The following is a 25,572-nucleotide window of genomic DNA, read 5'->3' on the forward strand; positions in this document are numbered from 1 at the left end:
GCGTCGATCGAGGGGTGGGCGGGAGCCGAAGCGGTTCGCAAACAACGAACAATGGTCGTCTCTTGGCCCGGAATCCTTTCGATAAGCTGCGTCACTTACCAAACGATAAATTAACAGTTAGGGGCGGCGGGGAAGGTCGAGAATAGACGTCTCCGAATTGAATCGTTTCCGGTTGCCGCGTGCTTCACCTCCTCCCCCTTCGTATTACCGAGCCATTACTCGTTCATGGGTGATCCCCTCGAAATATCCACCCCAATCACCGAAAGAAACACCCCGTAAGACCATAGAGGGGTCCGTGGTACCACCTACCGTTTGCGTTTCTTCGCGTTCGTCCAAACTTTTCGAAGTCACCTTTTTTTATTTCTCCAGTTTCATTTACAGGTACCCTTACGTCGAATCACATTTGACATTTTTAAATTGACAGTTTAAATACGTATTACATTTCACTATATTTTTTTGACATGTATACAGTTCAGGTACACGATTGATTCCATTACAAAATCGACTAATACTCTGTCGTTCTATTTAGAAATCCCACAAATACCATATCTCAGCAAAGTTCCAATGCCGTTATCGATATAATTAATCAAAAAAAAAAAAGTTTCTTTAAATTCCTTCCTATCAGCCACCTGTCTTTTCAGGTACATTTAAAATAAAACACCTAAAGCGGTAGGGAGTTATTCGACGGTAAATCGAAAAATAATTGTGTGCGAAGGGTTAAGCAATCACGTTACTGGTATCAAACGTCGAGGACCACGCGGAAGCATGGAAATATCTCCCCATGAAGTTGCGATATCCCAGTTGATATTAGGGTCGCCGGTGGAGCCACGACGCGTCGCGGAATTCTACGCTATGAAAACGCACCCCCGGAGGGTACAGGCCGGATCAGAACGAATCATTAGAACGGTTGCGACACAATAGGGAGGCCACGTGGATCCCCAGGAAGTTTAACGTGGAAGAGCGCCTCTTCTCCGCCCGCCCTTCGTTTTTTTTTTTCTCCTCTCCTTCCAGCGGAGCTTAATGCGCGTAGACACGATCATCTCGGGCCCGGAACGAAAGAGGAACCGCGACGTTGTGTGCTCGCTCGTAATTTACGATTCGTCGTTCCGTTTCGATGATCGCACGTATAGCCTGTCCGCCCTCGAAACTGACACTGTACGTGCACGACGACCCCTTCTACGGAAGCGTCGCGATACGCGAGCAATCGTGTTTTAGGATTTAATTCTCTGCGAGACTCGAGTGAACACAGTGACCATGGGTAAGGTCAATGTCTCTATTTCTAACACTAAACCTACCGACATTTCATGTATACCTAATCCTACCATGAACGGTCAAATGACCGCTTCAAAAAAACATATGTATCTTAATATAGAAAGAGATTTTAGCAAATTTGTTTCGGAAAGCAAACAATAAAGAAAGTTGTGAATATGGAAAAATGGGTTGTATGTATATTATAGGAAAAGTCAATAAGCTACATGGTGATACAGTAACGTTGTATACGAGAAATTCTAAACGAAATTTCATAAACGGTCATTTGACCGCGCATGGTAGGTTTAGTGCTAATCATGTAAGAGTTTTGCAACGAAATTTATTTATGCAACGATCGACGAAAGAACTTACTAGATATGAAATTTCAACCTCCCTTTATAATTAAATTTAAATAAAAGTATTTTTATACCGCGGGCTATAGCGTTTAAAGAATTTAAATAATTTTCTGTACAACCAATTTATTATTTAACTCGTTACATTAAGTAAATATATAGGTATAATTAGATGGGACGACCAGCATTCGAGTTTCTCGTTGGATTCCGTTTAGAAGGGGGACACACGGTCGGCGGTTTCCTTCGACACGGAGAAATCGAGCAAGCCGCAGTTTTCGAAAATATTTTGGTATCCCCCGATTGATGGAGGTTTCGCAACCGATGCAACGCGTCTTCACACCCCCGCGGTTTCTCGGAGCCCTTCGAGAGGAGATCCTTCGACGTTCCTCGGCGTCGAACAAAACCGCTGCGAGAAGAGAAGCCCCCCGACAATGGCCGACGGAAAGCGATCCTCGGCGTTGTTGCATTGTGGCTGCAGGACGCCCCAGCTCGAGGGACAATTTTCACCCCCTAAACGCGCAAATAAAGGATAAAGGCCGGCAAATTAGCCCAGTGAAAGCGGCATAAATCAAAATATTAGAAAACACCCGCGTGGATAGCGGGAGTCGAGACGGATGAAGGATTTATGGGGTTGGTCCAGTATATATGGCGTAAAAGTCAGGGCGTTTCCCTGCCGTCTCTCGTCCCGTTTCCCCTTCCCACTATTCGTCCCAACTTTGGTCCTCTCACGCGCTCTCTCACGCTCTCGCCACCGACTTTTACCATCTCGATCCGGCGCGGATCACCGGAGACTTTTGTTTAAAACATGATCTATCGCTTAAATACCTAAAACTGGACAATTTATGGGCCTGTCGGATCCGGGAAGGTGGACGCGCGAGAAGAACGAAACCGCGCTAGACGCGGGGGTGAAACCTTCTCTTCTTCGTTTTTCTTTTTTTTTTCTCTCCGTTTCACTCGAGCTCAGCAGAGTTCGTCGCGCAGGTGAATTCTCACGGCTTTGAATGTTCAATCTTTCCATCCCCTTTCGTATCCGTCCGCCTCTCCCCTTCCTCCCCCGACTGAAACTTGACGCGTCTCTTTCACGCCTAAGAGGGATACTCCTTTATCGTTTCGACACACTTTCTAAGATTCTCGCGGCCCCACTGCTCAGGTTCGCGCTTATTGTTCGACCGTACGAAATGCTGTCTTCGACGTGGGTTCTCGATGCACCGATACAACCAGCAGACAATATTACGGGGGAGATGTTCGCGTCGATCGCGACCGCCTAACGAACTTTTCGTCGTCGTGAGCAGTGCAGTTTCTTTTCCCGTCTGGTAAACCGTCATGGGTACACAGTGTATACACAATGGATTCTGTCGAGAGAAAAAGGCATCGTTAACCGTATGGTTAATTATTCGCTGAATCACCGATCGGCCCTAATCCTTCGCGCCAACAAGCCAAACCCGTAAAGTAAATTTCTGTTTGTGCATCTAGGCATTAGAAACAACAAATATCGCGCAACAAGCATCCGTTGTCCTTCTGTCACCGGACGGAACATTGGTCCCGTTCCACAATCAGATATTTCCGACGCGATACGGTCGCCAACAGAGAAACAAAGGTTTCACGGTCGCGTAGCAAGTTGTCGAACAACCGTACCGATTCGTCCACGCGGTTTCGTCCTCGACATTGGGCCCCAGAGAAACACAGATACGCTCATTTCGAGATGAACGCGTCGGATAGATCGTCGAGTTGGGACAGATGAACGGAATTCGTGACCGTGGGGACGCGGGGGTTGTAAAAGAAAACGCCCCGAAAGATCGCGCCAAAGATTTTTCGACGAGTCTGTCTCGCCGCGGAAGCCACGTCCCCCGTATAATTCACGGCGACTCTACATCGTCTTTTAAATCAAATGTGCAGAAAGCTCTCCGAAGCGGATTAGCTGGATGGCGGATATCCTGCGACATTTGGCCTATGTAAGCAATTTATAAAGAAAAAATGGAGTCAACACGTTTATAAGAAAATAAATAAATAATCATCTCGATTTTATTTTCCCCGGATCTTCTCTCTCGTTCGTGGCCTCGTCGTTCGCTTACTCGTCGAGATCGCAATTCCGGCGAAAAATCGCTTTTCTCTCGACGACGCGGCACGTAACCACGGGACGAAGCAGATCTGCCGGCTTGATTGCCAGATTTTCACGGCGACGATGCAAGAGAAAAACGGAGGAAAAAAAATACCGAGAGCGGACCCGAGGTGTGCGCGCTTAATATCCTTCGGGAACCGCGTTTAAGCGGGTATCCTTCTTACGTAAAGGTGGCAATCGTGATATGCCGACACCGATAAGACCGGGACACGCACGTCGATACCTACGTAATATGCGGACAAATGCCTGAATAATGGATGTATTTCGACGTTATCTGCCCGGCGAACGTTGGATGTATAACGCGATAAGGAACGGACGGAATCGGACAGCGGACTCGATATCCCTCGCGCGACTCGCTTCAGATAAGCCACCAACTAGGGTCGAAGGGGAGGGAGAGGGTGGAGGGAACGTCGAAAAGGAGTCGCGGCGACGTCGAGTGCGTTTGTTAATGCATTTATGTATCTCTCGCGATCTGTCCCGGTATCGTTTCTGTTTCTGCTTTTCCTTCCTCCTCGTTTTCCCCGTTCACCAGGTCCTCCCGGTGGCTACGTCGCCATGCGTCGTCGGTTTTCCATCCGTGCTCAGGGAACGTCGCGTCTCGTCTATAAAGGCTTGCAAAGCCACGATCGTGTACGGCGCAACGACACATCTGTCACATCGCCCTCCTCGTGACCCGATCTGCTCGCAGACGACGAACAGAGTCGCCCTGTCCGCTCGAATATTCGACCGTGGCTTCGATCAATCTGCATTGCGTATCATCGTGCCGGCGGTCACGACCTTCTGACTTTTGGGGTCGATACGTATGCTTCGACCGAGAACACGAACGTCAGTTCCATTAGACGATCACTAGACTGCGGATTTTTATGTAAATAAAAGTTTCCAAGGTAATTTTATAAAGACAGGAGCAATCGTAGAAATTTATTTTCCCTCATAAGTATCCTATTGGGTTCGGAGTAAAATAGAAAATTCGGTGGATCCGATGAAAGCTCTGTTTTTTATTGTATTTCACAGAGCCCCGTAAATGCATAAAATCCGCAGTCTAACGATCACCGTATCATCGTACAGATCGTTCCTGGATCGCTTGAACTTTTCCTCGAACCGAACGAAAAATCGTCGCGAGTCGTACGCGGAAATTGTTCCCGTCGACGCGAGAGATCGGGATCGGACGTAACGAACTACCGTTCCAAACACCGTCGACAAATTACCCAAATACGGTTCGACCCTTCGAACGGGCCTCGTGTAGATAAGGGTTTATCGATCTACGCCGAAACAAGGAGAAAAGAACAACCATTCGAGAACGCAAAAAAGAGTGCACCCCCTCTAACTGTTTCGCGTTCGTGACCGCGGACAGTTTTTTCTCTTCACCTTTCTCGACCAGTGAAACTTCATTTGTCACGGGCAGTAGCGGAAGGAGAGAACACACGAGATCGTGAGGACAAAGAGAAAGAGAGACGAAGGGATCGGCTGTGTTTTACCTGTTCCTCGACGAAAGGACGAGCAAGGCCGGTGGTGACGCGAAGCCGTTGCTTTCCGGTACCAGGAACTGGTGCGGAACGACCAGTCAGGATGTTTTCCTTCTGCCATACCCCTCCTCCCCCTCTTACTCCCCTGTTCTCGCTTCTACCGAAAGAATTATCTGATCCTTGCTCTCATCGCCGAAAGAACAAAACGCGACGCTGACTATCAGCTCACGATCGCGATCCTGCTACATGATCTACGCGCTACCATATTTATACGGGCCTCGTGTAGATAAGGGTTTATCGATCTACGCCGAAACAAGGAGAAAAGAACAACTCTAACTGTTTCGCGTTCGTGACCGCGGACAGTTTTTTCTCTTCACCTTTCTCGACCAGTGAAAGGCCTCGTGTAGATAAGGGTTTATCGATCTACGCCGAAACAAGGAGAAAAGAACAACCATTCGAGAACGCAAAAAAGAGTGCACCCCCTCTAACTGTTTCGCGTTCGTGACCGCGGACAGTTTTTTCTCTTCACCTTTCTCGACCAGTGAAACTTCATTTGTCACGGGCAGTAGCGGAAGGAGAGAACACACGAGATCGTGAGGACAAAGAGAAAGAGAGACGAAGGGATCGGCTGTGTTTTACCTGTTCCTCGACGAAAGGACGAGCAAGGCCGGTGGTGACGCGAAGCCGTTGCTTTCCGGTACCAGGAACTGGTGCGGAACGACCAGTCAGGATGTTTTCCTTCTGCCATACCCCTCCTCCCCCTCTTACTCCCCTGTTCTCGCTTCTACCGAAAGAATTATCTGATCCTTGCTCTCATCGCCGAAAGAACAAAACGCGACGCTGACTATCAGCTCACGATCGCGATCCTGCTACATGATCTACGCGCTACCACCGTTATCTCGCGGCGATCGAGGATACTTACTCGGGCCTTTCGTCCCAAAAACGAAGCCTCTCTACGCCGAGATCGTCCCTTCCGAGATCGTGCGAGTCCAAACTGTATACACCACCCTCGTGTCCCTTTACTGCGAACGGTAAAGGTAACGCCACGAATAAATGGTTAACCACGCGATCCGTTGTTCTACAACGACCTCCGAGGCCTCGTTAATCGATCGCACGAGGTTCGAACCACCGAACGAAACTCGTTGCTTGCGGTTTTTTCCATTGTTGTAACAGTTGTTGGCTACGTTCCGTTAGACGATCCAGGGAGATACAGGTGGATGGTGTTCGAGGACTAGTGATTTGGTTGTCACGAAAGTAAACGGGACGAGACGAGCGTGATTGTTTCGGTCGAACGTTTTTCGGCCGATGTTCGACCCTCCCTGTAAAGCACGAATTTCGCGGCAAGATGACATAGGCGGAATATGTAAACGGTGGTTCGAGAGATGGCCGTGTATCGGACGTCCCGAGAGAGGATCGCATCGTCACTGCGTGACGCTTGAAATCGAAGATAGCTCGGCCAGCACCCCGATGAGAGAAAAACGATCGCACAGGTGCAAGGTGTCGCGCCGAAAATTTCACCTCCTTCGACACCAGCTAGGGCTGTTCGCACCTTAAGAGAAAATTGTTTTCCCCGATCGTTTTCGAGAAAAAAATCAAAGGACTAGTCTCGATGTTTTACGACGAATGAAGCGAAACAATCGACGAGTGCTAAAACGGTAGGTAAGTGAAGAGAACGTAGTCATAAAAAAGAGCAAAAATTATTCGATGTTCGACACTAGTTTATCATTCCAACGTAACGTTACCTGTTGGACACCTTATCGGTGGGTGACCCTGTCATTTCAAGCTGTCGAACATGGCGCAGCTATTTCTAGAACGCCTTAACGAAAGAAAAAAAAATAAATAATCGCCTCGGTAATATATTCAGTGAAAGTTATTGCTGGCCACGGACAATAAACAACCGATCGGTTAGCGGCGTGGAAGCGGCCGGTGAACAGAACGAATGCGATCTGAAGGGGGAACGGCTTTCGACGCCGGAACGAGGGGTCTCGGGAGCACGATGAAATTTTCAAAAACGATCTATGGCTTTTCGAGAGAGTCGAGAGGCTCCACCTGCGGTCAAACGATATTTCACCGGCGCCACGAGACTATCCCTTCGGGCTATTCGAGAAGAGTTCGAGGAAGGAAAAAGAGGAGAACTCGAGATGCATTACACCATCCTCTGCTCTCTTCAGTCTCAACGCCAATGATCCGTTTAGATGCCACGATGAATCGTTATTGAACGCAGCGCAAAACCGTTGCCCCGGATGAAACTTGAAACTAATTCACGGCGTAGACATATAAACACAGTTTCGCGCGCGTGCGAACAACCTAGACTATCGAAGAGGGATCTACGAACAATGAATAGCGGCGCCTCGTGTTAACCGGACCGACGACGAGTAGAGCTGGGGCGAAATTGAAAGAAAAAGAAAAATGCAATCAATTTAACAGCGGTAAACCGTGAAACGATGGGGAGGAGCAATACCCAAAATTTTCTCGATTCTGCGGGAATAGAGTTGCACAGCCCGAACGGAGAAACAAGGGCGGAGAAGACGGCGGAGTAAGGATTCGAGGAGCAACAGAAAATAAAGAAAGAAAACAAAAGGGAACTGGCCATGAGAGGAGACCCCAAGAGACTCAGGTAGATGCTAATGGGAGCCCATTGTTTTTTCTCCCGTGTTTCCCTGTGACTGCATTGTTCTTGCAACGGGTCCGGCTTCGTTCATCAGTTAACATTGTCCGCGCATTAGATCGGCCTTGTTCCAAATTCGAGCTGCGGTCGCGCGCGACCTCCTATCTTCCCGAAGTATGCGACGTTTCGACTCGGTACGGGTCGTTCGCTCGGCAAAAAAGGAGAAAGACGAATGAAGCGGGACAGAGAAAACGAGCAGGACAAAGATGGCGAACGAGAAGCTGGCCCCCGCGACTGGTGTAAACGAGGCCCCGGTACGACCGACGAACGCAGCCCGAGAAGACGCTTTATACCAGATAGAAGACGCGCGCTTCCTTGTTTAGCCTCCCTTTACCTCTGTTTGGTCGACGGGACAATCGAGGCCCCGCGTAAAACAAACAAAAAGAGAGATCCTTTTCAACGAAAACGAAAGGTCGTCCGTGAAATATTCGAACGCGGGCAAACACTTCGAACGACTAATTCCCGTGGAATTGTCTTCGAGGCTCCGTGGCCTCCTCACGGAAGAACGGACCGGGTTCTTCTCCACGAAAGGCATAATAAGTTATACACGTATTTACTTTCCGCTTTCAGCTCGCGCCAGCCGGTCTTTCCTCGTCGATCGTTCTTGCGCCGTCTCTCTAATCGCCTCCAAGATGCCGTATTACGAACGATGGTAGGGCAAGCAAAATTTTTCTCGACGACCACCGACCTCTCTCACGTGCCCAAAGATGGACAGTGGCGCGGGACGGTCCTGATTCCGCGGTCAAGATTGATGCGTTATGCCTAGTAGGTCCAGATGAAACTGCCAAAGAAGACGAAGTGGGCTTTCGTGGAGAGCCGAGGGGGCCCACGATTCTCGGTCCCGGCCGAGAGGCTGTAAGGGGTGTCTTTTACCGGAGCAACGTGAACGTACCTTTGGCAAATGGACAGGAGGAGGTGCAGATATCTCGGGCGTAATTTATCACCGTGCTAGAGAGACGGGTGTACCCCAGCTAGAAAAGTTACCGGGCACGGGCACGGGGCCTGGGCAACGTCGATGGAACGCGAAATAGGCAGGGGGAAAGAGCAGTCGCGCGGAGGATCCGAACAAGTTGCTCTGGCTCGGGCCCGGCCCTCATTACCACGCCCCCAGACTTCCTAGTCATTATCTGGTGGTTCCAATAGCGAGATCGAATTTCATCACGAATTCCAGAACGGGCATTCCACCGCTATAATCGTCCGTCTTCTTTTCGACCGACCGATTCATCTCGAGGGAACGGTCCCGTTTGTGGCGAATCTGAATCGAGAGGAGAACGATATTTCTGGTTTTGCGACGTCACTGGGACTTTGCTTCGTCCCGCGTTTTCCTGGGATGTAGCGTATACATGTATGTACGCGTATAAATGGAACCGTTGCGAGTCGTACCACGGAAAGGTCGGGGGTAAAGCTCTCGGGAGGGGCAAAGTAAACCCGAAGGGTTTCACTCGGGGGCTGGATGTAAATAATTAAAGAGGTCCGGCGAAAACAAATATATCGTTTCGCGCAGTGTGATAGATGATGTTGCTTATTCAGCGTCCTGGATGAAGAGAAAGGAGTGGTAGACGAGGAGGAAGAGGAAGGATCGCAACCGCGCGCGCAGAGCAAAGAAATACGAGAGAAAGAGAAGAGGTTCGGAGCTCGGTAGGCTTTTAGGATGTTAGGTGGACCGGGAGAGGGTTCAAGGGCGTGCTGGACGTTTCGAGGGAAGGATGGCGAGGCAATTAGGAGGCTCAGCAGGGTGCCAAAATCTTTGCCCTCTTCCTCGTCCCTCCTTCTTCGTCGAGTCTCTCCTCCTACGCCCCTGACTTTACTTCTTCCCCTCCTCCACCCCCTAATCCCTCGTCTCCTTGTGCTCTCTATTTTTTTTTTTTTCATTCGAATTGATCTCGGAGCCTTCTTCTTCCTCCTTTGGACCGAATCAGGAAGGACAGGCATTCCTACCCGAAACGCCCGTTTGCGTCTCCACCCTCGTATTAATTCAAACATTTGAAACCTCGATGAAGCAGCGGACGTTAGTCTCAGTTTTAGAATGTTCTTTTTTTTTTACTCGAAACGTTCGAGGATTCGTTCAAAGATGTCGAGGAACCGATAGGAAAAAATATACGTCGTTTATCTAACCCGAAGAATTCAAGTTACTTATCCCTCGGATTGGAACGTAAAATATACCAACCGTTAAAATTGATAGGACAAGAATATGATCCCAAAGTGTAGCCGAAAAAAATTGAGAAACTAAAGGAAACTTGTAAATATCAATTACAAGAGGTGGTAACACGTGAATTGATCGAATAGATTGGAGTCAGACGACGATGGCGCCCCTAGTGGGATTCACGCGAAACTTGAGATAATATCGGTAACGTAGACACCTGCAGATGCTACCGTCAGTAAAATCATCATCTACGTATCCACTCGATTCCGTCGATAAGGAGGGTGCCATCCTTAGTAACCGTAGAAAATTTAAATCCGTTGATAAAGTCTTTTTGTAACAGTTGTCAAGAACAAAAACAGTCAACCGTCTATTTTGCAGGCAACAAATTTTTGCAAATACCTTATTAAATATAATAGTTGCGATGGGAGCAATTTTAAATTCCGAGGGAGCAAATTGGGAGCAATTGTTTAAGCTGAAAATTGTTAAGAAATACTAATATTCCGCGCCCACTATTCATCGGTCACACGAATGCATTTCTCGCTTCCTGTCGTTATACTTATGCACAAAATAATAACGATTAATCACCATCTTCTCTTCTTGGGAGATCAATGATGGAACTCTGGTTCGACGATTTATGTCCGTCGTTCCAGAAGTTACATCGATACGAAGAGCTCCCTACTTGTTTCCGTTTCCTTGACTACACAGCTAAAAGTCAGTCGTTTTACAAAGTCGCCCCGGATTTTAGGGTTATCACTTTGATTGTCTACAATCGACGTAGAAAGAAACCTCTCGATGCAAAACGGTTCGCGCAAGATTTGTGTCTCTATCCTGAAGAAGACTCCCTTCGAAAACGTATTACATCCGAACTGGTGTCAAATTGTTCCAAGAAACCGGTGATCTTTACGACAAAATCTTTCATCGAAACGAACCACTGCAAGAAGAGCAATGGCTTCGAGAACTACCGAAATGTGCCGAATGTGCAACCGAGGATTACAGTCATACAACGTACCGACAACGGAATCGGAGAAAAGGCAGACGTACGCTTTCGTTAAAAGTCCGCGGGCGATCTTGCACATCCAGAAAAAATACAGGAATCCACCAGCGTAAGTATATCCCCGGTTACTAGAATTTTGGACGCGAAACGAATTGAATTTCTCGCGAAAGCGTTGAAAACCCGGTGGGCGAGCGTCGAAAGAACTTTGTGGCACAGGTTCTTTTTTCCCAAGTTTCCCTATCGCATCGTGAACCATCTCGATCCAAGTTGCCGATAACGTGACAAGGAAACTATAATAACTTTGCGAACAATAACGTAGGTACCCTTAAGTTGAATTTTATCGCCGCCGGAAGTCGTCGTCCTTGGCGAACTCTCGATTACTATTACTCAAAGACTCGACTTCCTGCAAAGCTTTTCAGCCCGAAATGCAATGAAATACAGTGTTTCCTAAGTCCGTTGTTCCTTCAAATCGATTCGCGTCTCCGACGAAATACCTATTCCGATGGAAAAGATTGATATTATAGCGTATAAAGCAGTGGTTGTTTCGCTCATCTATTATTACGTTCCACCAATCAATTCGCGAGCATTATCGTGCGCGCTATAAGAAACCCGCGAAGGCCTGTTATACGCTACCGAAAAGTTGTGATCCACGGATAGCGATGTAAACGTTGGTCGACCGTACGTCGATTACTTCGTGGACGACCAACAGAAGGGAACGACCGCGAGCAGATTTAATCGCGCGTTCGCCAACACGTCACGGTCACATGGCGATATGCAACTCGCGAAACCGCAGTTTTGCCTTCTTCGAATATCCTCCGCATTCGCGAAGAAAAAATGATTCGTTGTTTCGATGTATTTCTTTCTGCGAGTGGAAAAAAAGAAAAAACGAAATGTCGCACGGGTAAATCCAAACTGTATATACTATTCTCGAGTCGTTTATCTTATCGCGATCGTCCAATAATTCTCGCGACTCGTGATTTCGAATCACGCAGTCAGCTCGACGCGTTTCGCGCGAGACACGCGACTCGCATGATTCACCTTCAAGGGCAGAGCCGCAGTATGCTTGGCTCCGGAGAGAATTTTCAGGCCACTAGAGTCATTTGCTAGTAGACCAGCGTGTTTTATAAATTTTAAAGGACATATTAAATAAACGAACAGATAACACATCGAGTGTGAACGTTTAGAAAATTATTTGGTCCATATCGAGACACGACGAAGTGATCTCGAATGTGGGATACAGGATTATTGATCGACAGAGAATAGAGAGCGGGATCTAAACACGCGATTAGATGGAATCACGCAATTAAAACGGTGCTATTAGTCTCCAGGTAGACGACGGATACGGTGGCAAGGTAAGGCAAAACGTCACGAGAAACGATCGGTCATACGTAACGTGTTTCACCTTGAGGAGAGAGGTTCTAGACGGAAGGGCTCGCTTGGCTCGGTATATGCACGAGTACCTCCGACGCTGGGTGTTGTGCACGAAACGTGGACGGACACCTACGTGGTCATAGTTACCACCGATTTTGAACCCCTTCGGCATCACTTAGGCATGCGCAAAGTTGACGATGGTCAGCGTTATTGAGTGGCCGCTCGCACGGTAAAAATATACACGTTCTCCCTGTCTGCGGTCTATGTCGGTCGATTCTAAGGACATTGTCCAGTCTGTGAACTCGGCCGCGGTGTTCCGAGCCGGCTAGTAATGCCGTGAACACCGGCGCGCGGCCACCCTCTCGTCGTCGATCCCCTTCTGCCACGATTTTTTCCATGACACCACGCCAGTGTCTCGGTGCGCGTTCTTAACGTGGATTTCATTGAAAATTTCTCGTTTCGCCGGCAATACTTTTGGTGAAAGTACACTCGAATGAATTCCCTTCGATTCGATAAATTCGCGTTTCTGCTGCAATTCGAGTAAATCAAGCGTTGTCGCGACATTATGGATACGGTCCGTCTACGGTTCACGGTCCTCCCTGTTCGCTGTCTGACCACCAGCCGACCGTTTCCACTTTAAGGAATTGGAGCTGCGTCGGACTGCGCCCCGAACGAATTCACGTCGTTCAATTTCCTTCGGTTTTGGTGGACCTAGAGAGGCTCGTTGTTCGAATTGAAAAGTAAGAGAAGAACGAATGAAGAACGGACAGTTTTAGAGATGAATATCGATGGTAAACGGTCGAGAAAATTTTGAGGAGGAAGAGCGAGATGCCGGCCGAAATATCCGCGCTGCCGCCAACAGCCAACGGAGATCCTTTCGCTCGTGATCGAAAGGATCCGCCGGCATTCACGATCCTCCAGAAAGATGGTTTGGACAGCAACCTACCGCTTCTCCACGTGAACGGCGACGACGTCGATACGAACGGATCGGAAGTCAGGCGATACGAGAACTGCAATAACAATCTGATCGATCGGAAACGTCTCAGCAGATCGAACGATCATCTGATCCAGGCGAGCTTACAGTCCAGCCATGCGAATCCGTTGAAGAAGAAGACGATAAGCCGAAGCCAAGACAGCTTGCAATCGTTGGAGAAGGTGCCGACCATCAAACCGAGCATCACTCTGTCTACGGAGGACTTCAACGAAGTGCTGAACGCGAAATTGAAACGGATCCAGGACCAGGAGAAGGAGGAGCAACGCAGAATCGCGCGAAAGAATCAAACGTTTCACAAGAAACCGTTCATCACCACGGTGAAGACTGGAGAATTTCTGATGCCGCCACCGGAAGTCGCTGCTCTACTCGGTATCGGACCGACCTCGAACGATTCAGAGGAAATGGACAACTGTCCTCTTCGATCGAGATTCAAATCACTCGTATCGCTCGCCAAGAAACCGGAAGTACGTCACAGCAACCACAACGCCAGGTGTCCGGCCGCCCTCAAGGCCACCGTCGATTTCACTCTCGGAATGATGAACGCGACGACCATCGCTGCCTCGACCTTGGACGAGCGCGCGAAGATCCCGAAGAAGAACGACGTGGCGTAAGTTTATCCGGGGGCCTGGAGTTTCAGCCCCCTTCTTTGGAATCGCGTCCTCCCTCTCTCTTGGTGTCGTCTAAAAATGGATAAAGGAAATACGCGGGTAGCTGTCTGGAAAAATCAAGTACCAAGAGGAAATCGAGGCTCTTGAAAAGTTAGAGCCGATCCAGATCACTTAATCCCGCGATATCGTGTGTTCGTCGTCTCGTTTTTGGAAACTTCTCGACGTTCGCCCAACGACGACGACGGTTATCTTACGAAAACGAAATATCTTGTATTTTATCGAAATAGTCCCTGGTTTGTCGTTACCGACACAGAATCATTTTTCATTTTATTTTCAGCGATCAATCGATTCCTTTCGGGAATATCATGTTTGACCGGCGTGTTGTACGCGGAAGCACGTACGCCGCAGCTCCTACCCTCGTAAGTAATTTAATCATCGATGCACTAATAAACCAAGAGGCACGCGATTAGGCGTTTGGTAGTAAACACGAGAAAATATCTTGTACCGGTGATTATGAAAGTGATTAGAGTCAAAAAATCTAAAAAAAATTGAACGTATTTGGTGGTTACATCGATTTATGGTACAATAATGTGAAAGCATTTCTGCAGAATATTACATTGACTTAGGCGATTTTCATAGGCGAACATGGACGGTCGAGCGTCGGTCCTAAAAGTGAAATATTTGCATGCTTGTCGCAGATCGATGGAGAACAGTCGATTGCGGCGAGGCAAGCGGAAGCAAGGAGGAGACATTTGGCGCGGAAACGGGCTCAAGCACAGGCCACTAAAGCTCTAGTTCTGAGAATAGGGTCACCGCCGCCGGTACCAGGTCGAAAACACGAGCCCGTGCAAACCGAAGTCTATCTCGAAGAAGTAAGTATCGGTTTTTAATCGCGATTGCTCTTTTCCGAACGTGAGATTAACGTCGGGGAAACTATTATTTCACAGCTGTTCGACAAGCCGGACGAGTTCGACGTTTCGACGCAGACCGACTACTTCCTGGACAGGCCATCGACACCTCCGTACTGTGCACCCAAAGTTGGCCAGGATGTCGGCACTCAAATCGAGCCGGGTGACGTAAGTATACCGATATCTTAAAATCGATCGAACGATTTCTAATTGGAAACGTCGCTCGCAGCTGTTCGACTTCGACTACGAGGTGCAACCGATTCTGGAGACGCTTGTCGGCAAGACGGTGGAGCAGGCGTTGATAGAGGTCCTCGAAGAAGAGGAAATCGCCGCGCTTAAGGAGCAACAGAGAAAATTCTTGGAACTTCGCGCCGCGGAACAGGCCGAAGCTCGGAGGCTGGAAGAACAGGAGAGGAGAATAAGGGAGGAAAAGGTAGGAACGCGCGAGAAATCGAGCTTTGGAATTGGATTGGCATATTTTTAATCTAATTTACACCGATACGCGACAGGACGAGAGATTAAAGCAACACGAGGAAGCGATGAAAGCCCAATGGGAGACGGAGGAACGAATAGCCGCGGCCACCCTACTGACAGGATACATCGCGGAACTTCTTCCGGCAGTTCTAGAGGGATTGAAGATGTCCGGATTCCTACTGGACGAGATCAAGGCTGGTTCGTGAACTCGCAAGAACACTGCTACTTTTTGTGCATTAGTTAATCAGAAAGGTTTATTAATTTTTCTTTATTTACATGCTCTATCCAATTCGATATCCATGCACGCCTACCGTTTCGTTTTAATCCCCTTTCCCGCGAGATCGTCCTAGTACGTCGCGCCTAGAAATTTATTTACTTGCGCAGATATGGAGGAAGGATTCGTTCCTTGGCTGATGAAGGAAGTGAAAAAAGAGATGGGGAATATGATCGAGAGCAGAGAACTACTCATGGGTAAATGTTGTCCGTATAGGATAGACGTGGTGGAAAATATCGATTAAAAAATACAAACAAAAAATCGCACTTCGAACGACGTAACTGGCACGTAACGCGCCGAATCGCGCGACTTACGTCATCGACGTATTGACTTCGGATTTATGGAGGTGTCGGTGACACCGAGGGAAGGCCCTCTTTGCACCTCCTCCTGCCGTGCTAACAACACTTTTGTCCACGTAGGCTTTGTAGCATTGAACAGGGAAAAAGGACTCCTGCGCCGTCGTTCATTATTGTATACCCTTGGAAGCCAAGACGGTCTAAGTCGAAACGGACAGACATAAGCCTCAGGTACAATCATCGATGACCACGGTCTGGTGCCACTATGTCGCGACACGACGAATCCCTGCTGTCGCTTCGGACACCGCGCAATCGTAAATAAATTCTGTATCTACGCGGTGTAACCGTCCACGTAGCGACGTTTCGATATTTCGAAAGCAACCGATCGAATTTCCACCTCGTCTGTCAATCTGTCGCGAGCACGACCACCATTCCGAATATGTTTCCGTTTCAGAGATCATCAAGGAGATTCTGGAGAACCGTGCCGAGACGTACAGAAAGCTTGGCGAGGAATACGACGCCACGAGGAAGAAATCGTCGATGGAAAACGTGGAAGACGGTGGTCGAGACCCGAATTTCGTGAACTATCAACCGCCCGTTCTCGAGAACGAGGATGCTATTTAGCGAGACGACTCGTCGAGATATACCCCTGTGTACGTAAACCGAAGAAAACGTGTTTATTTGCCTAGGGCTTGATCGTCGAGCCGAGAGTTTCTTTTCTCGTTGGGGCGCGCGCACGCGTTTGTCGACGCTTTAACACTGGTTGATCTTCGACGAAGAAACGAGCATATCATCGTTAGCTTTCGGATTTAGGGACACCTTACCAGCACAGGAGCAATCCCTGTCCCCGGTGGCTTCTACATTAAGCAGTGTACACAGCTGCGAAACAAATCCATCTCCTCGGGGTTGCGGCCCGTGACAGGTCACCGCCGCCGCTACCGATCCCCACGGCAAACACGAATCACCAACACCATCACCGACGAAATCCATCGGAAATTAATTACTAAACTTTCCCGGTCTCCGTTATTAAGAATCGTTTAAGGCTCGTTCCTCGACGAACAACGAGAAACAACCCTGATTATTGTGTCGTTTTGAACTATTTTTTTCTTCCTTTGCAGAATCGTACGGCGTATACGGAACAATCAAACAACCGGATTGAACATCAACATCTACGATGGAACTGTTTTTTTTTTTGTTCCCGGAGTCAATTCCTGATTCGTTCGCAACAATAATAGTTTTACAGCAGTTCGAATAAATGAAATGATTTGATATTCATACAGAGATCTTGAAATTTTTTGTTGCTTTTTTTCCACGTATAATGTTACGTTAGATCGAGTGGATACGACTCGCTGCTTTTCCCGCACGATTCCGAGTCGAACCGAGTTAAAATATTTTTCTGTCTAATGGCGGGTGATTTATCGACGGCGCGGCGTGCAAGAAAGCACAGCTGAAGGGACAATCGTCGAGTCGAAAATACAATCTCGGACGTCGCTAAAACCGTCGATCGTAATTCTGCCTCCCACCCACTCTCTCTCTTTGTTTTTCCACATTTAAAGAGTCAAGCCGAGAACTGAAAGCGCGACGACGATTCGAGTTTAGAAAATTCGAATAGCAACGAACCAAAAAAAAATATCCTTCATTCGTGAATCATAAAGTTTCGCCGAAAAAGAAATCGTTTGGTCAACGGGCAATTTACGAGATGCCAGAGAGATCGCTCGAGGTGATAGGTAGATACCAAAGAGAAGAAAAAAAAACACACAAAGTAAGTAAAAGTCTACGAATCGTCATCGTCGCGGAAAGGTCTTGGCGACGAGAAGTCTGAAGGATGTTGCAGTCTGGCGCCTTCGATACCTGCCCCGTGCGACTTAGCTTCGTATTTATTAGATTACTCCAGACCTGTGCGTACCTGTCCTCCGGAAGGGTACAGGTGAAGTCGGCCGATGGTGCCTTCTAATTATCGAAAGGCGACGTCACAGTCTGCTGCGCACAGATAATGCAGCAAACGCGACTCGGATTCGCACTAAACGGCAAATTGCCAAACAAGAATTACAACAGGTTCGTTTCTTTTGTCGCGAAATTTAACAGTTACTTCGTTCATCGAATACTTTTTCCGTAAATTTCTCTCTCGGGATCAATTTAAGAATTCGCGTCTGAAAACTCGACGAATTGTTCGACAGACGGATGAAGAGAAAGAATAATACTCCCTCTGAAATTGAAGGGAGGATGAGATGTACCTATATCGTCGGTACACCGCGAAAGTAAAAAACCTGTCCGGCTCAATCAGGATTAGATCGATCATAATAGGATGAGGTTTCACGGTGAATCTAGATCGGCACAGTTTTAAAAAGCCACCCACCCCGTTTAACGCACCCCTTGCTCCGGTGAACGAACGACAAGGTGAGGGGAACCATATTGTATTGGATTAAATTAAGCAGGGAGGGGGGCCAGGGCCCGATACCGTCGTATTATATGCAGAAAACTTGGGTGCCAAGTGAGTCGTGTTTTAGGGAGAGTCGAGAAGGGGGTCCAAGTAACCCACCCCGCCGATGATCGCTCGTTGCGGGGGGTTCAGCGTTGTTTCCTCATGCGACCCGTGTCACCTGCATCTCCAAGGGATCCTCCTTCCTGCCAGATTCGAAATCTCTCTTTCGATCACTGTAAATTATTATTTTTCCAACAACAACGAAATCGAAACGATCAATGTTTTCTCGAGAAGAAAGGGTTGTCGTTTAACTCGTATTAAATGACCGTGATTACAAAACGGATCCCATCCAAATTCCAACGACTCGAAAAGTAAAAGTATATCACAATGACGGCGTCGTGGTCCACGCGTGTGCCCGCTTCGCAGAATGAATTGACTCTTAAAATCGAGTAAACAGTACCTAATGGTTAAATACGACGCCGAACACGGGGGGCAGGGTCGTCCACGTTCGGGTCGTGGGGCATCCGAGCGGCACGTGTCGTATTACAGAGCACTCGGCTCCACGAGACACGGGCAATATGTCCACGCCACGTGACCGGAGCAACGTAATTTCGACCGCGGGGTACATTAAACGCTACCGAGAGATCACAGCGTTCCTCCACATCTATACAATGCCACTTAATTGCATCATTACACTGATAATTCGGTGTCTAGGGATAAATAGAATTACAAAATGCACACACGTTAGAATCGTCGAAATCATCGAGATCGATCGTACGAAATTTCTCTTACGAAATAATAACTATAATATAGATTAGACGGTTGAATCATGATCGAGTAAGTAACGTTTGCGGCAATTCCGGGCGAATATTAATAATACATGAGCCAGTGTCGTCTCGTTGGAAAAGCTATTAGGGACAGACTTTTGACACTTGCAGAACCGAGACGAATCACCTTTATGGTCACCTCCCCGCAGCGGCGACCATAATTCAGGCTTCGCCCCGCAGCATCCAACGTGGTCGCGCCATATAGAATCTCGTAAAAGGGAGACGAACAATAAGATTTGTTACGTCTATGGGTCGGCGAAGGGTTCTGCGTACGCGTGATCCGCGTCATCCGAAATCCAAACCGGGAAGATCTATCGAGGCGTTTAAATTTATGCACGAACGCTAGTCGTCAAACGATCGAATAATATACTCGTGACACAGGTCCAGTATTAAAGTAACAAGATCCTTGGAAAAAAAAACAACGAGAATGCACCAGATTTCTCTATACAAATTATTGTCGTAAACCGTCAAACGATTGCTTGCAATTCGAAATAAAAACTGGAACGAAAAATGGAAATTTTCATCGAAGGGAAATTGTTATTCGACCGACAAGTTGCGAGCAACAGTGATGGTGCACACGCTTGCACGATCCAGGGTGTTTTTCGTATGGTTGTTCGGCGCAACGTGAAACGAGGGGCTGGCGATAATACGTAGATGATAATCGCGATATTAATATCGCATTGGGAAGCGCGCACATGCGTGCAAGGGCCCATTGGTCACGGCGGAACACTTGCTCGCTTGCTGGCTCGCGGTTCTCTGAATGCACCCTGATTTTAGAAAGAGACAAGCCGAGGGTGGGACCCCATCCCCCGAGCCGGGATGCGGGCGAAAACCGAAATTTATCCAACCGCTCTGCGGTAAGAGGCGAACGCATCGATTGGTCAGATCGACCATGGAAAGATTTCCATCGATAAAAAAAGTCGAATCTCAAGCGTTGGCCAGGAATCTTTCCGATCTATCGTTGCTTTCTCTGCCTATCGTTTGTGGATATATGTAATTTTAACAGAGGTAAAACCGATTTTGAGTTTTTGGAGTGAATAAGAAGTCGAAAATATTGACAGGAACAACAGTAGTAATTGCAGTAAATGCAGAGAATAAATTTCCAAGAGACTATCGCGGTGTTTACCGGTGACGAGGCGTGCGAGGGGGGCGAACACTTGCTGTAGCTTGCTTTTGGGCTCGTAGACAAGGACAAGGAAGAATGGCGAAACACTCGTGGCTGAATTTCGAGGGACCAGAGAGAGGGGTTGGTACGAGGGATGGTGCAGCTTGTGAACACTCGTGTCATTCCCTGGTCCGGCACCATTCACTCTGGGATGAATCACGTCACCGTTGCAGGACGTGTTCCGAGCAAGGAGGGACCCGTGACCTTCCTCTGGTTTTTCTTCGTGGTGGCGAAAACTCTGTTCGGAAATCGTTAGGGTAGAATTGCCTCGGAACCCTGTCGCGGTGACTCGAGTACACTGTCTTTACGAGGAACTAAATTGCCGGAATAACGTTAAGAGGTCTTTTAACCAGAAGCAGATAAAGATCGAGCGTATTAACGTGAAACGACGTAAGCCATCGAGACCTCGAGTCGGTACTAGCAATTAGCGCAAAATACCTGCAGCTGCTGAATCGTGAACTGGCCGAACCTGGAGATTAAGCCTGCTCGTTAGGCTAGCAAGACGCATTACAGTTTTGACGATTCTTCTAAAATCGAAAGTCGAGGAGATTGCGACGCGACAACTCCGTCCGACAAGAACGAACAATTCGACGAAATTACTCTGGATACTTTGAATTCCTCGCGTAAATTGCAGATTTCTTCCCGAGTCGGAGCAAGATAATCCCTTTGGTTCGTTACGAAACGAAATCAGAATTAACGTAGGTCGAGTCGCGGGAAGAGAGAGAAACAAACTCGTCTAGATCGACCGAACGATTAGACAAATCCACGTTCGGTATCGCTCGATCGTGATCTACGCACGCGTGCGAGAAGAATGAGCCACTTAATTTCCTAATCAATCGTTGATTCAGATGCACCTTTCTGCCGGATCCCTCGTCCTCGACGGGACGCACATTGGTTTGCAGCTGAGCCAAACAATGTCCTTTCACATGAGGCTTTTATAGCCCCATCAAACATCCAGTGGTCCAGGGCTCCTGGTGACGGCCCTTCACGACCTGCGTGTCACGCCCGAATCCCCACCGAGCGAAAATTCAATTACATACGTCCGAATCGAAGGTGTTCCGAAACGAAAGAAACGAAATCGAGCCTTACATTATGATTCCTCCCAATTTTCTCAGATCAATCTTCACCCTTAGCGACGCGTACGGTATTCGACAAAAACTCCTACAATAAAAAATACCACGATTCGATACGTTCATCGACAATTACCGACGAGAAATTCTAATGTAACTCGACTCGTCGAGAATCAATCTGTTCGGCCATCCTTTGAACGACCGAAGAAACAAGAGAGAAATAATTTCGCAGAGAAGGACAATGGTACCAGAAACGGACAAGTAAAGCAATAAGAGTGGTCTACGTGAGTTATTAGCGTACAGGGTGGAACAATCGAAGGATATCGGAATAACGAAAGGGGTTAAACGAAAATTCTGTCTGCATGGTGGAAGGTACCTGTATCGTCGGTATAGTCACGTCGTCGCGCACCGGTGATCGTGAAAGATACGGAACTCGTAGGTACTAGCCGTCTTCAAAATGGCTCAGACAATCCGGCGCCAGTCGCGGCCGACTTTGAATGGGACGAAAAACCACGACAAACGGGACCTTGCCCGATTCATCCCCTGGATACGTTCGACGGCTTGGTCACGCATCCGCGACTCCACCCTTGTACCTGTAGCAACAAGTTCGATTAGCGGTACCTTCGTCGATTCGCAAAACTACCATTGTCCTTGCGCGTCTCGAGATCGGGCCCACAACCGGAGGGTGTGGGGTAGTAAAACAATTTACGCGCGACGACGTTCCGGACGGACGATTTTTAACCGAGCCATTCCAGGGAAATGGCCAAACGGTCCTGACTAGAAAAATTGTTCCGGATGGACGATCACCGGCTCATTGTCAGTAACCTGTCGCTCGACAATTTTCTGTTAACGTAACTAATTAAAAGCTTCCGCGAAATGTCCGTACCTTAACGCAATAAAAATTTCTTCTTACTATAAATATGCGTGGCGTGACGACCTGTTTGCTTCCTCGACGATTGCGCAGTCGGACAAGGCGTCGTGAATGCACTGAAAACGATAATCAGATTACAATATCTTAATAAAATATGTAAGATAAATGGAAAGAACTGTCTGCTATATAGTAGATCGTTCATTCAAATAACAAAGTGAAAGTATCTAGTAACGTAGTTGCAACAAATAATCCCTTAATTTGCAGATTTCTGGTTGAATCATCGGTAGACTCTGGAACTGCTGTATCGCGAGGGCCAATCACGTGACAGCTAGTGCAAAGTGGGCGGGGCAATGAACGGCAAACGGTGCAATAGGACAATCGCTACAAAGTCCGTTCATCTCGAAGAGCAACAAGAATTTATTAAATAAATTATAGTGTCTCCCAAAAAGGATTTCTTTGTCGTATATAAAAATGAGTCGGCCATTTATTTAACGATCGCAATACTAAAATTTTTTTAAGTTTGTCGAATTCTTTCAATTAGAACATTCGTTTCAGTCAAGATAAAAGAAGATGGACTAATGTGGAGAAGAAATGATCATTGATATTAAAGATAGGTTGCATAGACGCACCTTGCACACGCTAATGCTATAGAGAGTCATTCAACCCCCTTCCACCTAACCACAATATCCCCACCCCCAATCATCGACGGCGCATCAGGATTCGAGGATCGGCAACACGAAGGGCCGAGTTACCCCTGGCCAGCTCTTTAAATACAATTACACGTATACTCGGTGCGGCGTGAGTTGGGGTGCAACCAGGACAGAGGGAGGGGGCAACCATCCCCCTGGTAGTCAATTCGGGGCACGAGCTCTCCGAATATATTTAAGCCACGTGCGGAATACAGGTCGTACTCAGTTGACACCTAGACATCGCGTCATCGTCATCGTCGGGAGTTCTTGATGCGCACGACTGTATCGCCAGCGAGCAGCCTCACCACGATTCGTCTACTTACTGTGCGCGAATGTTCATTGGAATTTACGATAATTTATCGGTTAAAGAGAAACTATTATTCACCGAGTGTCCAGGGAACACGCGTGGCAGTGAAAATATATTCGAGAGAAATCAGGATCGGTGGTGCAATCGTGTCAGGATTTCACACCGATCGCCTACGAAAATATTGGAAAAACAATCTACGACGCGGTTTAAATGGAACCGACGAGCACGATCATGTACCCCCCTGTCGTTGCCGATAACACGTTGATGATGAGCATCGAGGCTCTCGAGAGAACCTCGTTGTCTCAAGGTTTCGCGGAGAGACCGATCGTCAGAGCCGCGGGAGTTCTCAGGAGAGACGCTTCGACGGAGATCATTGACGTCAACCGACTGTCCCAGAAGAGTACATCGGTCATTCAATATGTAAGTATGAGATAAAAGTGTTTTCGTTCCCTTATAATAATTTCACGATATTAAGAGCCCGCCTAATATGACAGACGTAACAATAAATAACGAAAATCTGATTGTTTAATTATAGGTTGAAGTTGCCGACGCCGATGGACGACTGTACTGCGTGGACGGACTAATCAGCGCGCCGTGCTGGTTGAAGATCGTCACGTTTGCCAAGGATTGTCAAAGTTGCAACGTTTTGCTGATGACCACCGACAAAGGTGTCATACTGAAGACCATCAGAAGCATAACACCAGGCGAGCCTCTGCTGATGTGGTTCACCGAGAATATTTTGGCTATGCTGAACATGCCGTTTCTAACGCCGTCCAATATTCAAGGTTTGCACTGCCTCTTCGAAGTAAAGAAACAAACATCCAGTAACTTTTATCGATAACGAAATATCTCGTCTGTTTCAGGTCAGAATCGTTACATTTGTCACATGTGCCACAACCTGTTCGAGTACCCGAATCCTTTGAAGATTCATCTGGCCTTGAAATGCAACCGACTGGACAGTAATCATCTTTGGTCCGCCCTGGCGAAAGAGTTCAGTCTACCGCCAAGATCGAGCCTATCTCTGAGCCTGTTCCCTCAATCCACCTTCAGATTCGAGTTGACTAGATCGCCTCAGACTTCACCCACCAGGATATCGCCGATTCTGGTCGAAACTACGGACTCGAACCCTTCCCTGACAAATAACTCTCCGGGTTCCTCGAATCAACCCTCCCCCTCCTCATCGAATCAACCGTCCCCGAATTCCTCGTCGACGCACATATCACCGAACTCGTCGTCTCAGTTGTCCCCGGTGGGGAAGGAGTTGAGCTACCGACACTCCGCGTTCAAGCCGTACATGAACCAGAACAATGTTTTCTCGGTTGTCTGCCCACCGGCCAGGGAAGAAACCGTTCTAGCGCCGTACAATGTACAGGCGACCGCGTCACCGATCGCCACGGACGTGCACGCCGCCCAAATGGAAACGATAGTCAGCAATCTTGGCAAATCGAAGCAGGGCCACTTGTGCATCTATTGCGGGAAGGTCTACTCGAGAAAGTATGGGCTGAAGATTCACATCAGGTAAGACGAGGTCTGATTCTACTAGCCTTACGAAACGTACGCGCTGTCGTCCCTCTTTTCACTAAATTCGTTTAATTAAGGTTAATTGTTCTTTTTTTTTTTTTGTTTTCTTACGCAGGACCCACACTGGCTACAAACCGTTGAAATGCAAATACTGTTTACGACCTTTCGGAGATCCGAGCAATTTGAACAAACACGTACGATTGCACGCGGACGGGGAAACACCTTACAGATGCGAGCTCTGCGGCAAAGTGTTGGTCAGAAGGAGGGACCTCGAGAGGCACATCAGATCGAGGCATCAGGAGAACGTTGAGCAGAACTCGGACACGTCGTCGGACGGGATCGATGTTTGAGAAGAGAATCACGGAGTGAAACAGCGATAAAATGTGCTAACCCTGTAGCGATCGAACAAACGTTTTGGTAGATTCGCGTCACAAGATGCTTTTCTACGGGCGAAACGACGTTTCAACCGTGACCCGAAGTGCCCCGTGCACGTATGGAAACATGGCTCTGCGAAGAGAAAACTATATTCGATATCGAAAACGTAGTTGTTGCTGGTTGTGGATAAAGTCGACCATGAAGTCGAATTTTGTCTATTTTCCGAATTCCAGTCTAAAGTGAACAGTAGACGAGATAGTTTCTCTATGAGCAACGTCTTGGGGTTGAAATCCGAATTATTTTTGTAAGATTGAAGGAGAAACTGTAAATAACTAGATTAAGAAAAGTAGACGAACACGGTGGTCAGAGGTCTTTGGATTACGCGACAGAATAATTTTCTATGAACTAATTT

At 47.7% G+C, this 25,572-nt stretch overlaps 2 protein-coding genes across 2 annotated transcripts; both read left to right on the forward strand.

Moving 5' to 3' along the window:
- Positions 1-13,187: 13,187 nt before the first annotated feature.
- On the forward strand, positions 13,188-16,537 carry LOC107192811 (radial spoke head protein 3 homolog B). The gene is made up of 8 exons (XM_015582147.1): positions 13,188-13,960; positions 14,299-14,380; positions 14,660-14,833; positions 14,909-15,037; positions 15,099-15,302; positions 15,379-15,541; positions 15,728-15,814; positions 16,368-16,537. Exons 1-8 carry the CDS (start codon positions 13,188-13,190, stop codon positions 16,535-16,537), a joined length of 1,782 nt encoding a protein of 593 aa, XP_015437633.1.
- Positions 16,538-23,531: 6,994 nt separating this feature from the next.
- LOC107192812 (PR domain zinc finger protein 13) lies at positions 23,532-25,135 on the forward strand. The gene is made up of 4 exons (XM_015582148.1): positions 23,532-23,684; positions 23,800-24,049; positions 24,128-24,782; positions 24,901-25,135. The coding sequence occupies exons 1-4, from the start codon at positions 23,532-23,534 to the stop codon at positions 25,133-25,135; spliced, it is 1,293 nt and encodes a 430-aa protein (XP_015437634.1).
- The last annotated feature ends 437 nt before the right edge of the window (positions 25,136-25,572 follow it).

Source organism: Dufourea novaeangliae, unplaced genomic scaffold, assembly GCF_001272555.1.
Source record: "Dufourea novaeangliae isolate 0120121106 unplaced genomic scaffold, ASM127255v1 scaffold445, whole genome shotgun sequence".
In the NCBI taxonomy this organism is placed as follows: Eukaryota; Metazoa; Arthropoda; class Insecta; order Hymenoptera; family Halictidae; genus Dufourea; species Dufourea novaeangliae.

Excerpts from the sequence above, each read along its gene's own strand:
- LOC107192812 (XM_015582148.1), top strand. The coding sequence starts at position 23,532 with ATGAGCATCGAGGCTCTCGAGAGAACCTCGTTGTCTCAAGGTTTCGCG. Across the intron at positions 24,050-24,127 it reads AACGCCGTCCAATATTCAAG|GTCAGAATCGTTACATTTGT; the intron begins GTTTGCACTGCC and ends CGTCTGTTTCAG. Across the intron at positions 24,783-24,900 it reads GGGCTGAAGATTCACATCAG|GACCCACACTGGCTACAAAC; the intron begins GTAAGACGAGGT and ends TTTCTTACGCAG.
- LOC107192811 (XM_015582147.1), top strand. The coding sequence starts at position 13,188 with ATGCCGGCCGAAATATCCGCGCTGCCGCCAACAGCCAACGGAGATCCT. Across the intron at positions 13,961-14,298 it reads CCGAAGAAGAACGACGTGGC|CGATCAATCGATTCCTTTCG; the intron begins GTAAGTTTATCC and ends TTTTATTTTCAG. Across the intron at positions 15,542-15,727 it reads ACTGGACGAGATCAAGGCTG|ATATGGAGGAAGGATTCGTT; the intron begins GTTCGTGAACTC and ends TTACTTGCGCAG.